The following is a 14,452-nucleotide window of genomic DNA, read 5'->3' as shown; positions in this document are numbered from 1 at the left end:
CCGAGAGGCTTTTAAGACTTGTTATCGCCCCTACAAATCACCACATGATCTTTCCCTGTGTTTTGTCCTCACTCTCACAGTTCCGACAGTCACTTCCCGGAAGGTCACCCATCCTAAGACTACTCCAGCTCAAGCACGCTTAACTCTAGAGTTCTCTTAGGACCCTTGACCGAAAAGATAAGTGCACTTTGGTGACATAGGTGGCCAAATCAATTCTTTTAAACCTCTCCGTAAGTCTCTGAAACCATGTGTCACAATGGGTTTCAACCCGTGTTCTACCAACAATGTTGGGAGGTGGTGGGGAGCTCAGTTAAGCGGTTTGTATTGGGTTTCTTTGAGTCGGGGGTGTTACTGGATGGCACTAATGACACTTTCATTGTTTTTCTGGCTAAAGTGGCCAAACCAGAGAGGATAACGCATTTTAGGCTGGTGAGCTTATGTAATGTTCTCTTCAAAGTAATTACGAAAATGATGGTAATACGGTTGGAGAGTGTGATCTCGAATTTGATCGGACCAGCACAGGTGAGCTTTATTCCAGGTCGTTTGAGTATTGGCAATATAGTGGTGGTACAAGAAGCTTGAGCTGGATTAGTTTCAGGATGGATGACTTATCGGGAAGTGATAGTCGGAACTGTACGAGTGAGGACAAAACACAGAGAAATATCATATGGTGATTTGTAAGGTCGGTAAACAAGTATTTAAAGCCCTTCCAGACTTAACATATCAGTCGTCGGATATGGATGGGCCAGGAGTAGACGTGGAGCCCACTAAGAAAGGTGTGCCCATGGATATGGGCTCACTAAGCAAGGTGGTAATCGGGGTGTTCCAGAGACAAAGGCTACATCATGGTGTGAAAAACACTTACACGAATACATTGGAAAATTTAACATTAGTTACTATCAAAAGATTTTGTAACGTTAAAAAATGGTCTTTAGTTTCATTGGTTGTCGGATCAAACCATTTTGAGATAGCTAAAAGATGTGAACATGTTCTCTCCACACATGATGAGGGCAGAGCCGAAGTTCTCTCTTTGGTGGAGGAGGTTTGACGCAAGGTTATATCCCTAAGGAAGGAAGGTGAAGGAGGTTAGACGCAAGGTTATCTCCCCGAGAGAAGAAGGTGGAGCTAAGGTTCTCTTCATGGTGGAGGAGGTTGGACGCAAGGTTCTCTCCATAATGGAGGAGGGCGACGTCGAGGTTCTCTCCATGGTTGGTTATACACTATTGTGATGATACATCATTGATTAGTATAATATGTTATATATATTTTAATCGAAATATTTTTTTGAGCCAATAATTTTAGTGATTAAAAATACTATGCAAAAGTGAAAGTAAAAAAAATATATAATAGTTGGCTTAATGTGTTTATACATACATTTTTTAGATGCCGGTAAAGAATATATTTGTAATATACAATATATGTAGGTATAAAAAATACGCTTTTAATGGTAACATATATAAAAGATTTGTAAATAGATATTAATCTGTATATTAAAACTTATAAATAATGTACAACAAATTTTAATATATTTTTGTAAAGTTTAATCTAATTTACAAAACTTTAAACCCGCATAACGGACGGGTCCTTATCTAATACAATGTTCGAAAAAGCGTTTTAGGCATCCGCCTCCGCCCGTCTTGGCGCTAGGCGCTATAGCACCGCCTAGATGACCACTTTGACCGCCTAAAATTCTACTATCATTATTTTAGTGTATTTTAAAAATTTTAATTGCACTTATTTAAAATTTAAAAGGTTTATTTCTATAAACATAATTATAAATGTTTATTATGTTATTTAAAATGAATTAAAATAATGTTTTTCTATATTGTTTTGTTTTTTATTTAATATTTTTATTATTCTTATACATATTTTGTATAATTATGTATATAATATCAGATATATATTCGTTTATAGTGTAAACGCTTAAACCGCATAAAACCGCTTTAGACGTTCTAGGCGTTGAATCACCGCCTAGTGAACGCTTAGCGCTTTCATGAAATTGCTAATCAATACAATAAAAAATAGATGTTTTTCTTCCGAGTTTGACACCTCCGCTTCAATATTAAAGCATAGACACTTCAATTAAAATCAATACCCATTTAAAACATTTAGATTAATACACCTGAGATTTATTTTCTTCCACGTCATTTTTTTATTTACTCTCTCTAACTTTAGGAATCATGATCGTTTCGTTGTAAAAAAAAACAGGGGTTGCAAAACGCGAGATCCGATTGGCCGAAATTTTAGACAAAATTTTTTTTTCTTTTTCTTTTTTCTTTCTCTGGTGCTCGAGAGACGGTGATGACGAAAACGAACTTCTGCTGGTACAATTCTTCTTGTTTTCGTTGGTAGATCTTGATGAATTAGTGTTGTTTATATCTGATTAATATTAGGGTTATATGAATTGGGAATTAGAAAATTAGGGTCCTTTGTTGTTTGGATTTTAATCGGAAGAATGGGTTTGACGGTGGTTGGAGTAGGCGCCGTGGTGTTGCTATTGAAGGGTGACGTCAAGCAAACTGCCACCGTCGTAAGGCGTAACGTCAAGCACATCCGTCACTAGCTCGAAGAAGAATCCTCTGCCGCCTCCAAGTCGTAATTCTGCTCTCTCTTGATTCCTTATGATTTCTCCGTGTGTTATGTTTGTTAGTTTGGTGGGGTTTGTGGTTTCGTAAACCGGTGCACTCTCTCATTTTCGATTTTTTGTCGTGAGCTTAGTTGTGTTGGAAAGCTTATGGTATGAATATAATATCAGTTGTTTAAATTTTAGGATCATCTGAGATTTTGTAACTTGAGTAAAACATAAAAAGATTGATTATGATGGCAGTGGTTTGGGTGGGCATAGTTGTGTGATTGAGCAATGTTGGTATTAGTGATAGATCTGTAGCGACACAAGGCAAATTCTCTGTGTGTGTGTGACTGATGAGTTTGATGTGGATATCAGGGCAGCTGAGGCCATAAAACAGAAGGAAATAGAGACAACGGTTCCGAAGAAGGACATTCCAAAAGAGAAGGATTAAGTGTGCCACTATATATTGTGGTTCTTTGGATTGAAGTGGTAGATTTGAAGTTTTTTTTTGAAAGAACTTGACTTAAGTATTATCTTAATTGAATCTAATATGTTTCTGATTTTGGTATTTTGTTTGCATCGACGAAGAGAGTTCCAGGTATGTTGCAGGACAACAGTTGGCTCTTGTTTTAAACTCCCTGCTGGTGCAGAGGTCAAAAAGAACTCTTTGATGCATTTGTCTCTATTTCCTTTAAATGACAGAGAGAGAGATATGATCATAATCATGCATTTTGTTTTGATGTTGCAGGACAACAATTGGCTCTTGCGTTCATTCTGTGTGCTCGCTTCTGGTGCAGAGGTAAAAAGAGCTTTGTCATACTCTCTTTTTTTTTAAATGACAGAGAGAGAAAGAAACTTTAGTGGATTTTATGGCTTGTATGTTTCAGTTAACAATGGGTTGTAGGTTTCTGTTATGTATCTTTGCGTGTATTTCAGGCAGAAAGTGTTGTTTCTGCGATTTATTGTAGTGGTATTGTCTTGGTAGGGCTTCCAATAACGTGAGCTTACAAGAAACAAAACAAGGTTAGTTAATAATACTAACTTATCACTGTGAGATTAATATTTGCTTTGTCTATGTGTGTGAAAGGGTAAGCCCGTCAAAGACGCCAGTAAGGCCACACCGCTCTGATGTAAACTAAAGCTTATCACTATTTGTATAGTGTTTGTTACTGTAGTATCTGGAGTAGGACCTTCACATTGACAGGAATGACTTCTATGGTGGAGAGTCTACTTCACTTTTCGACAATCAGGTTCTACTCTATGATTTTTTTTGAAGATATATGGTCGTTTAAGGGGTTTCCTTATTAGTTTAAGATAAATTGTTTGGAACTTGAAAGTGAATAGTAGAGTAGTGATAAAAATAACTTTAGGAGAAAAGGAAAAATAACTTTCTATCCATCTGGTTTACAAGCTACGGTCTTCTCTCCACAGATAACTTTGATATTTTAGCAGCAATAATGGTAGGGAGAGAGGTACACATAAGAAGACAAATCGTTTCTGTTTGATTTACTTAAATACCCACACAAGTCGAGAAGCTTTTTTCTTTCTTTCTTTGTGTTCGAGAAGCAGAGAGGGTTCCAGAAGCTATAAAGGTTGTTCCTTTTTTTTTTCTCTCTGATTAAGTGAGATTTTAATGTTAAAAGGGTTTCTAGATTCGTTGAATTTTAAAGGGGTTTATGGTTTTAAGGGCTTCTTAGAAGCTTTTAGCTTCATTTTGAGAAACAGTGGTGAGGTTTTGGGGTTTTTGTTTCAAGTTCGAAGCTTTCTTTTTTTAAGGGAATTTTGGGTTTTGAATCTTATCCAGTTTTGATCGAAATCAGTGAGAGTTCTTTGAGTCCTTAATTGTAGTTTCTGTGTACTAAAGTTATTGACATGAAAAGCTTTTATCTTTTGGTTCTTGAACTTATAGTTGATGTAAAGACTCTCTTGCTCTGCTTTTTTTGAGTGTGATTTGTATAGCTTTTTGTGGCAGTAGATTGAATCAAGGAGTTGAAAGTTTTTAAAGATTTTGAAAGTGTTTTAGAGATGGATGAGAGTAATCATAGAGAGGTTCATCAAGCTCACTCCCACCTTTTCTTACAAAAACATATGAGATGGTTGATGATTCTTCATCGGATTCAATCGTCTCGTGGAGTCAGTTGATAATTTTTGATAACAAAAAAACAAAGTCACCATTGAAATTATCAAAAATTTATGAAATTTGATTTCAAGCAGCATAAATTTATGAAACTTAATTTTAAATAACATATATTAAATTATGAAATCGAAAAAAACGAAATACAAAAAAATATAACAAAAATAAAATAAAAATCCAATCCCGCCGCGTAAAAGATGATAAGTAAATAAATTGTGAACGTACTAGCAGAGCCTGATTCAGATCAAGTGAAGTGTTTTGAGACTTTATGTGATGCCTACGATTAAGAAGCTAGAAGAGATTTGTATACGGAATCATATGAACATCAATAGTGATGCTGCGAGAAAGAGTTTTTTTAACCTCATCGAATCTGGTATTAATTTTTTTTTTAAAGTTAAAATTATTTTAGAGTAAAATAAAATAATTTGTAGCTACGTAATCTGGTCTTAGAATTGAAAATTCTGAATAAGATAAATAAAACATAAAATATAATTTAAATTAAACATAGTGCATATAGTCTATGAAACGGTAAATTTCCTTGTATATGAAGCATCCATCGCATACGTCATCGAATTCGCCAACAACACATGTGTTCCCAACTTCAATCTCACTTAAAGAGGAAATCGTAATCACTGTAATTCCTCAAACTCAACTCTAGAATGACTTGACAATAATTAAAATTACACAAAACAGCAAAAAAAATACACAAAAACCCTCCAATTCTCCATTGTTTAAAATATTAACATAAAAAAAAAAACACGCGTAAAATATAACGAGCATACAATAGAAAATATATTTTGATTTTGTTAGTTTTCTTTTTTGATTTAGAAAAATATAAACATGTAAAATTCTGTAAATATAATTAGTCCTATCACTTTTATTAAAAAAATTCATATGTGTCAACATCTAATCAATATATTTGACACATGTCACAATCTTGTTAATGAGTAAATTTGACATCATAATCTCCTTATAATTATTTTTAAAAACTGTTTAATTTTTGTATTTTTGTTATAATTATCTCCTTACATTATTAAAATTGTTTAAAACAATTTTTTTTGTTTTTTTTATCATAATCTTAAATGCTATATTTATTAACTTTTATACATGTCAAAATCTCATATTCATAACTTAACACATGTCAAAATCATAGTAATAGCTAATTTTCAAAATCTAACTTTATATAATATAGTACATATGATATTTTTGGCCAAAAGAATACAAAACAAAGGGTGATGTTAATAACGCTTTGGCTGATGTTAAGCTAGTGGATCCGGTAATACATAGGGTGAGACTTAATAGGCCTAATGTTAGAAAGGGTGTTAGTGGTTCAGGAATAGTTGCTAAAAATGTTGTTAGGACTTTGGCTTCTCCGGGGAAACGGTTATTGGCTAAGGCGTTATCTAAACCTGCAGGTGCAGGAAAAAAACAGAAGAGTCAGGGGAGGCAAGATATTCCCTTGAGAGGTAAACCAGCGGATGGTAGTCGTCAAGTCAAGAAAGGGACGGTGGCTCTCCCGAAACCACCGGCGCACACGTGAAGATCCTGAGTTGGAACTGTCAGGGCATTGGGGTTGATCTGACAGAGAAGTATTTGGGTGATTTATGGAAGCAACATCGACCAGACATTTTATTTTTATCAGAAACTAAGAAATGTTTTTCTTATTTGCAAAAGTTTCAGAATAAGTTTGGTTTTAATAATTTGTATACTGTTGAACCCTGCGGGACAAGTGGTGGTTTAGCATTATTTTACAAAGATGAAATAAAACTCTCAGTTCTTTATGATTGTGATCGCATTATAGATGTACAAGCTTTCTTTGGCCAACAATTAGTTTATATGTCTTTTATTTATGGGGATCCGGTCCCCCAAAATCGAGTAAAAGTATGGGATAAATTATCGGATATCGGGTCTTTCCGTGTTGATCCGTGGTTTATGATTGGTGATTTCAATGAATTGAGTGGTAATCATGAGAAAAGGGGAGGTGCTTTGCGTCCAGCCTCTTCTTTTGTGCCTTTTAATTCCATGATCCGACATTGTGGGATGTTAGAGTTTCCTTGTTATGGTGAGCATTTATCATGGAGGGGTAATCGGTGCAATAACCAGGTTGTTCGGTGCCGGTTAGATCGTGCTTTGGGTAATGAGGACTGGCAAGGTTTTTTCCCGAATTCCAAGGTAGACTATTTGGATATGATTGGTTCTGATCATTGTCCAATTTTGGCAACTTGTCTGAAGACACATATAAAACGGAATCGGCAATTCCGTTTTGACAAATGCTGGTTGGGGAAGGATGGATTATCCGGGGCAGTTGAGTCAGGTTGGAATCGTACTATAAATTTCCGGCCTACGGGCTTTGTGGATAAAATAAAGAATTGCAGGAATTCGATTTCTTGGTGGAGAAAGAATAATGTTTTTTCTGGCCCAAGACTCATTTCGTCCTTAAAGGCGGCGTTACAGGAGGCGAAAATGGATGATTCAATTTCTCAGGAGGAAATTCGAGGTATAGAGAGGAAATTAAAAGAAGCATATCGGGATGAGGAGTTATATTGGCAACAAAAGAGTAGGAAGTTCTGGTTAAGGGTTGGGGATAAGAATACAAAATTTTTCCAAGCTTCTACTAAACAGCGTCGGGTAAGAAATAGGATCATTGGTCTTTTTGATACAGATAATGTATGGAATGAATCGGCTTCAGGTATGGAGAATATTGCTACAAAATATTTTGAGGACCTTTTTAGGAATTCAGATGCTCAAGGTGTGTCAGAGATGTTACAGGAGGTTACCCCTTTAATATCGGATACTATGAATAGAGATCTAATTCGGGATATTTCTGAAGCCGAAGTTCGGAAAGCTCTGTTTGCTATGCACCCGGAGAAGACACCAGGACCTGATGGTATGACGGCCTTGTTTTTTCAACGATTCTGGTCTTCCTTAAAAGGGGATTTAGTGGCTCTAGTCAGAGAGTTTTTCCGTTCAGGACGTTTTGACCCGTGTTTAAATGAGACGAATATTTGTCTTATTCCTAAAGTTGATCGTCCGCAGCGGATGGCGGAGTTTAGGCCGATAAGTCTTTGTAATGTGAGCTATAAAATTATTTCTAAGATCCTGTGTTTTCGGCTTAAGCGGTTTCTCCCATCTTTGGTTTCCGAAACTCAGTCGGCTTTTGTTTCGGGTCGTTTAATAACGGATAATATATTGGTTGCGCAGGAGATGTTTCATGGGTTAAATACTAATAATAGGTGCAAGTCGGAATTTCTGGCTTTCAAAACGGATATGAGTAAGGCTTATGACCGTGTAGAATGGGCTTTTTTAGAGGCAGTCATGGTTAAGTTAGGGTTTGATCGGAATTGGATCTCTTGGATCATGTGGTGTGTATCTTCGGTGTCGTATCAAGTTCTTCTTAATGGTCAACCCCGGGGTTTTATTAAACCACAGCGGGGTCTTCGTCAGGGGGACCCGTTGTCACCGTACTTGTTTATACTCTGTACAGAGGTTCTGATAGCGAATATCAAAAAGGCAGAACGGGAGAAAAAGGTAACGGGTATCACAATCGCCCGGGATAGTCCTACCATTTCGCATTTGTTGTTTGCTGATGACAGTCTTTTCTTCTGTAAAGCAGAGGCGACAGAATGTCAGACGGTCATGGAAATTATCAGGAATTACGGCAAAGCCTCAGGACAAGAGGTTAATTTAGAGAAATCATCTATAATGTTTGGCAAGAAGGTTCCTACTGAGATAAGGGATCAGTTGAAGTCAGTTATTGGTATTACCAAAGAGGGAGGTATGGGATCTTATTTGGGCATTCCTGAAAGCCTCCAGGGTTCAAAAAATAAGGTTTTTGGATATGTCAAGGATCGATTGGATGATCGTGTCAATGGTTGGAATGCAAAGCTTTTATCAAAAGGTGGTAAGGAGATTATGATTAAATCGGTGGCTTTGGCACTTCCCACGCATGTGATGTCCTGCTACAAATTGCCGCAAGAGTTGACATCTAAATTAACGAGTGCTATTTCCACTTTTTGGTGGAAATCCAACGATAAGGCTCATGGTTTACATTGGGTGGCTTGGGATAAACTATGTAAGGATAAGTGTGATGGGGGTCTAGGTTTCAGAGCCTTGGAACAATTTAATGATGCTATGTTAGCAAAACAGTATTGGCGTTTAATTCAACACCCGACGTCATTAATGGCGAGGGTTTTGAAAGGCCGATATTTTAGCAATAAACACCCGCTTATGGCCAAAAAACCTTCTAATCCCTCCTTTGCCTGGAGGAGTATTTTTTCAACGAAAGATTTAGTGGAATATGGAGCGCGATGGGCGGTAGGTTCGGGTAGTTCTATTTCGGTTTGGAGAGATCCATGGATTCCGGATATTAGACCACGTCCTGCCAATGGTCGGGGACGACTCTGGTTACCGAGCTTGATGGTGAACCACTTAATTAATCCTGTCACGAAGGATTGGCACTTGCCTACTCTAGAAGAGTTTCTGGATCCGGGGGATATACCGATTATTCGGCGTATGTCGGTCAGTAAGGTCCAGCAACGGGATCGGTTAGTATGGCATTTTACCAAGTCAGGGAAGTATACGGTTAAATCAGGTTATAGATTAGCCAGAGAACTGATGACGGAAGTCGAATACGGACCAACATGTATGGCCCTCAGGGCCCAGGTGTGGAAGCTGGATGTTCCCCCAAAGGTCCAACATTTTTTCTGGCAGATTGCGTCGGGCATCCTCCCAGTGCTCGAACGACTTGCGTATAGGGGTATCCGGTGTGATACACTCTGCAAACGGTGTGGGGCTGCACCAGAAACTATCAATCATGCTCTCTTTGAGTGCCCTCGCTCGCTCGATGTTTGGGAGTTGTCCCTAGTTTCGTTAGTCCCCGATGGCTTTCCATTTGCTTCAATTTATGCAAATTTAGACTTTATTTTTTGGCGGGCAGCCTCTCAGTCGGGGGATTCGGATGTAGCTAATCGTCTTCCTTGGATACTTTGGACATTATGGAAAGATAGGAATAAAAAAGTTTTTCAGGGGTTACAGGCCGAGCCGACGGAAATTCTACACCAGGCGAATAATGATAAATTACTATGGGAAGAAGCAAAATCCTATTCGGATAGGTATTTGCATACTACGCCTCTGGTGGAGGATAGGGGAGCGTTTCCTCGATGTCAGATTGATGGTTCTTGGAAAGGGTCAGATGCTATGCAGGGTCTAGGATGGTGGTGTTGTAGTGATGATGATGCGACTCTCCTTTTGGGAGCACGGAGTCAGAGATGCGGTCCTACATCCTTACATGCAGAGCTACAAGCCTTGATTTGGGCTATGGAGTCACTCTTGGCGGCTGGAGTTGGATGTCAAAGCTTTGAGACAGACTGTGCAGAATTGGTGGCGATGGTGCAGACGCCTGACGATTGGCCATCTTTTTCGAACCTGTTAGAGGAGTTTCTTGTGCTCAGACCATGCTTTTCCTCGTTCTCCCTGATCAGGATCTCTAGAGAGCTCAATGTAAGGGCAGATTGTCTAGCCCGTTCTTCAAGATTGCTTTCCTCTGAAATTTCCTTTGTAAACTCTTTTCCTCCGGTTTGGGCAACCAATCTTGGAGTTATTTTTTAATTTGATTAATGTTTGGTTGGAAAAAAAAAAAAAAAAAGAATACAAAACAAAAAAAAAGACATTCAAAAAATATTTATCATACCAACAGAATAATAGAAGAGAAATTTTCGTTCGCTGCCAAAGTTATCTTCTGAGGGCAGAAACATCTAATAATAAAATACAATTTTTTTTCTTTTTTCTCTTAACCTCAAACCTAAATTCACAAAACCTCGGCCTCTCTTCACGCCGGGGAGAAAATTATCGAGAATTAAAGGAAAGAAAGCGGATGGCTCCGATCAAATCTGTAGAAGACCATTGTGGCCTTAACCTTGACGAGAGCATGATTGGAAGCGCAAGCAGAAGCAAAAACCGCTAACATACGACGCCGGTGTTTCCGGAAACATACAACAGATCAGGACGGCGAAGATGGGTTCTGCTGAGGATGAATGGAACGGTGCCGGTGCGGCTGGATCTAAACGCGGATCCTACAGTTACAGTGTCGACGAGTACGCGGCGGGGAAAGAGAATTGTAAGGCAGAGAAACCTAAAAATCCACATCCCAAGAAGAAGAAGAAGGAGATTGTGAGGGCAGAAACACCTAACAATCCACAACCCAGGAAGCCACAACCCAGGAAGCCACAACCCAGGAAGCCACAACCCAAGAACAAGAAGGAGGAGATTCTGAGGGCAGAAACACCTATCAATCCACAACCCAACAAGGAGGAAATTGTGAGGGCAGAAACATCTAAAAATCCACAACCCAAGAACAAGAAGAAGAAGAAGAAGAAGAAGATGAAGGAGGAGGAGACTGTGAGGGCAGAAACACCTAAGAAGGAGGAGGAGACTGTGAGAGCAGAAACACCTAAAAATCCACAACCCAAGAAGGAGGCCGAGAAGAAGCCGATAATGTCTTTGTCCGAAGCTATGGCAAAGATAGACCATTCAAGTCTTGCGGCTTTCCTCGCCGTATCATTGGTAAGTGCATCATGCAGCTGATGTAAAATTCAGCTCGATCCTTTTCTTTTAGTTACTTCAAAATCCATATATAACCCCACAAATCAAAATCCTTTTTTTTTTTTTTTTTGTTAAATAGGAATCGTATTCGGATGAGCCAGTGACTCAGCTATTACGATTTATGGATTACATCGGGAGAGAACTTACCGAGGTGCAATTTCCATGGCTGAAGATGTTTCCTTTGGAGGGTACTTGGCCCAAGCTTATCGATGTCATGAATGTGAGCTGTTTCTTCTTTTTTTGGTTCAGATTTTGAAGTCTATGTTAGATTGTTGAAGCTGATTGATATATATAAAACAGGTTCCGTTGTGTGATATTCCTGAACCTATCTCTAACACATCAGTCAGTTGGATCCTTCAAGTTCCAGTTATGACACTCTCTGGCTTTGTAGTGTGGGCGTTTGGTTGTACTATCACTCATTTGGAAGCACAACAAAAAGGTGCCAAATCTGGCAAGATCGGTGAACAACCTACTTCTCCCAAACCTCATGTAAACCTTTCTCTTAATAATTGTCGCTTTCACTTATGTATTATGATGTGGTTGAATTACCTTTGTGTGGCTAACTCCATTATGCTCTCTTTGTTTTTCTTTTCCGGTTAGATGCCAATATTTGTTACATTGGCAATGGTAGTGCATTGGAGACCTACAGCTTTGACTAATGCGCTGTCGACTATTAGGGAGAGGCGTTATTTTCAAGGACAAGACAGGCTTCCGCTTACAGTTTGGATGATGGCTGTGGTTCGTGTTTTCCTTTATGTGAACTTTGGACCAAGAGAGTGTCGAAACTTGTGTCTTTTCTGTGATCTGTTGTGTTATGAAATTCATTTGAACTGTAAAAATGTGGACAGGCCTCCCAGCGTCATTTAAGTGCAGGCTTGTTTTCATGGGCGCGCAACTTGTTACCAGTAGTGGGTAATACGAGCTGCAACCATCAGTCAGCCGATCTTATCCTTCAGTTGGTTGAGTAGTGAGTCGGAAGTTTTCTTTTGATTGATCTCCTTTGCTATATAATATAAACAATCATCTGATCTTTTTCTAATGCAATTTCCTTTATTCAGTATTGTGGCGCATCCAATGGCTTGGACGATACGTAGGAATCAAGCTGATAGGTTGCATGAGCGAGTGATTCCGCCTCCTTCATTTGAGATCTTGCTGCGGCTTACATTCCCTGCTTCATCTGCAAGAGTAAAAGTAAGTTAGTAATCTTTGGAATTCATATAACCAAACCTTGATGCTTTTGTCGATTCTGATCACAAGCATGGTCTCTGTACGCACACAGGCTACAGAGAGGTTTGAGGCAGTTTATCCCTCGCTGAAAGAAGTGGCTCTTACCAGTGCACCAGGAAGCAAGGCAATGGAACCAGTCATTCAACAGATATTCTCTTTGTCTTCGAAACTTGCTGGAGAAGGTATACATATACTAGCTAGTAACAAAAACTTTTGAATCCTTGACAGTTCTAATGTGTTACTGTTGTGTCACAGGAAATCCTGCTTTAGCCAAGGAAGCTACAGCGATAGCTATCTGGTGTGTGACCGAAAACGTTGATTGCTGCAAGCACTGGGACAGTCTCTATACGAAGAATATAGAAGCTAGTGTTGCTCTTCTTAAAAAGGCTGTGGACGAATGGAAGGATCATTCCCTCAAACTATTATCAGCGAGAAATATTTTCACTCTCGCTGAAACTATGAAGAGCTTCAGGCTGAAAGTTAATACCTCTTACTCTTCTAAGCTTTAAACTAATTTCATCTTTTACCTCAGTTGTAATTTCATCTCTGACTTAAAGCTGTTGTGATATTTTTTTAAGAACGAAAAAGCCATCACTGAAGGAGGAGCGAATGCTTCTCTTTACAAAGAAGCTGACAAGTCCTGCAAATTTATCTCGCGGAGAATCTCCCATGTATGGTTCAAACATTACTGCCTCGAAGCGTTTGCTGTGGTTGTAGCTGTAGCTGCCGTAGTAGCGTTTGCTGTAGTTGTAGCTGCTGCAGTTTTTCTATTTTTCCACCCGGAGCTTAGGGACCTCTGGTGAACTCATTGGATCTGCAGCTATACGTCAATGCAATCACCACAGCATTAAACAACTAAGAGAGAAACATCTGATACTCGGCTTTTTTGTGATTGTCTATATAAGTTGTTTTAACATCTTTCTAAAAACAAAATATTTAAAAGTAGTTTGCCTTTTGATTTCGATGAACTGAGATCCTACGATATAGTAATTTTCACGACCCGGTTCGAGATGTAATGAAGGATGGTTTTTAAGACAACTTCTTGTTGATCATGTTAATGATTTATAGTGGTTCACCTTCAACGGGAGAGCTTATTCTACTTTTTGCTACTGTATAATTCACTAAAAATCAAAGATATTTGCGACCTACAAGTTCTCTCAATCTCTCAAAGATAATCATAAGAAACAGTTACAAATAATTCATCTAAAAGTAAAACACAAGACGTGATGCTTTGTACATTGCCTGGTTTGCTTATATTGTTTGTTGATTGTGGCATGTAGAGATTTTATTGCTTGTGTGTATAGCTCAGTAGATGGGAGTATTGATTCACTAAGTGTGTATCAAATACTCATGCATCTCAATATGTGTTTGTGGTACAGGTAAAAGCAAAGTGTGATCGTGGAATCAAGACAATGAAGAAGAGGATGTTTTAGGGACTCGATTGGTTGTTGTCTGGCTTGCTAGGTTGCTAGAGTTGGGTCATTAGAACATTGCTAGGTTGCTGGTTCTATGTTTCCTGTTGTTTGATTATTGGAATTGTTATACTTTGAGTATTGGTTATTTAACTATTGGATATCCATTGGTTTAATGTTATGGTTTATGTTATCGGCTGTTGTATGTATTTGTGGTTAGGTGGCTAGTGGATATAAGACCACTAGTTGTAGATTATTTATTACTATTTATTTATTTTTTTTTAAACGGGTCGGGTCGTTTCATACAATATGGTTAAATGTCAGATGGTCTAATAATGGTCTTCGTATGATCGATACTACACCGATGTTTTAGATTATCTTGAATCTCTTTTGGTGAAGTTCACAAATTATTTAGAGTCATAGGTTCGTAATACCAATGAAACACTTGATATGTAGCATATCTCTCATGTAATAATGTAGTTGTTGACTTGTTATTGCATGTCTAACATC

The 14,452-nt window shown here is 38.3% G+C and overlaps 1 protein-coding gene and 1 long non-coding RNA gene across 15 annotated transcripts; both read left to right on the top strand.

Moving 5' to 3' along the window:
- Positions 1 to 2,090: 2,090 nt before the first annotated feature.
- LOC104700529 (uncharacterized) lies at positions 2,091 to 4,575 on the top strand. Of its 13 annotated transcripts, none has more exons than XR_015561638.1 (8): positions 2,091 to 2,324; positions 2,416 to 2,592; positions 2,945 to 3,058; positions 3,168 to 3,221; positions 3,318 to 3,368; positions 3,506 to 3,592; positions 3,730 to 3,819; positions 4,001 to 4,575. It is a non-coding gene; the product is annotated as an uncharacterized LOC104700529 (long non-coding RNA). The 13 variants fall into 13 exon arrangements; XR_015561639.1 differs by having other exon boundaries at positions 3,474 to 3,592; XR_015561634.1 differs by having other exon boundaries at positions 3,158 to 3,221; positions 3,555 to 3,592.
- Positions 4,576 to 10,493: 5,918 nt separating this feature from the next.
- Positions 10,494 to 13,568, top strand: LOC104700524 (uncharacterized). 2 transcript variants are annotated; one of them, XM_087457837.1, is made up of 9 exons: positions 10,494 to 11,264; positions 11,383 to 11,523; positions 11,604 to 11,792; positions 11,904 to 12,041; positions 12,152 to 12,270; positions 12,362 to 12,494; positions 12,583 to 12,712; positions 12,786 to 13,009; positions 13,109 to 13,568. In XM_087457837.1, the coding sequence occupies exons 1-9, from the start codon at positions 10,716 to 10,718 to the stop codon at positions 13,331 to 13,333; spliced, it is 1,848 nt and encodes a 615-aa protein (XP_087313963.1). In that variant the 5' UTR covers positions 10,494 to 10,715; the 3' UTR covers positions 13,334 to 13,568. The 2 variants fall into 2 exon arrangements, with proteins under 2 accessions (XP_087313963.1, XP_087313964.1); XM_087457838.1 differs by having other exon boundaries at positions 10,716 to 11,264; positions 13,088 to 13,568.
- The last annotated feature ends 884 nt before the right edge of the window (positions 13,569 to 14,452 follow it).

Source organism: Camelina sativa, chromosome 7, assembly GCF_030686135.1.
Source record: "Camelina sativa cultivar CO46 ecotype springtype chromosome 7, ASM3068613v1".
NCBI lineage: Eukaryota > Viridiplantae > Streptophyta > Magnoliopsida > Brassicales > Brassicaceae > Camelina > Camelina sativa.
This window is presented reverse-complemented; position numbering and strand designations above follow the sequence as displayed.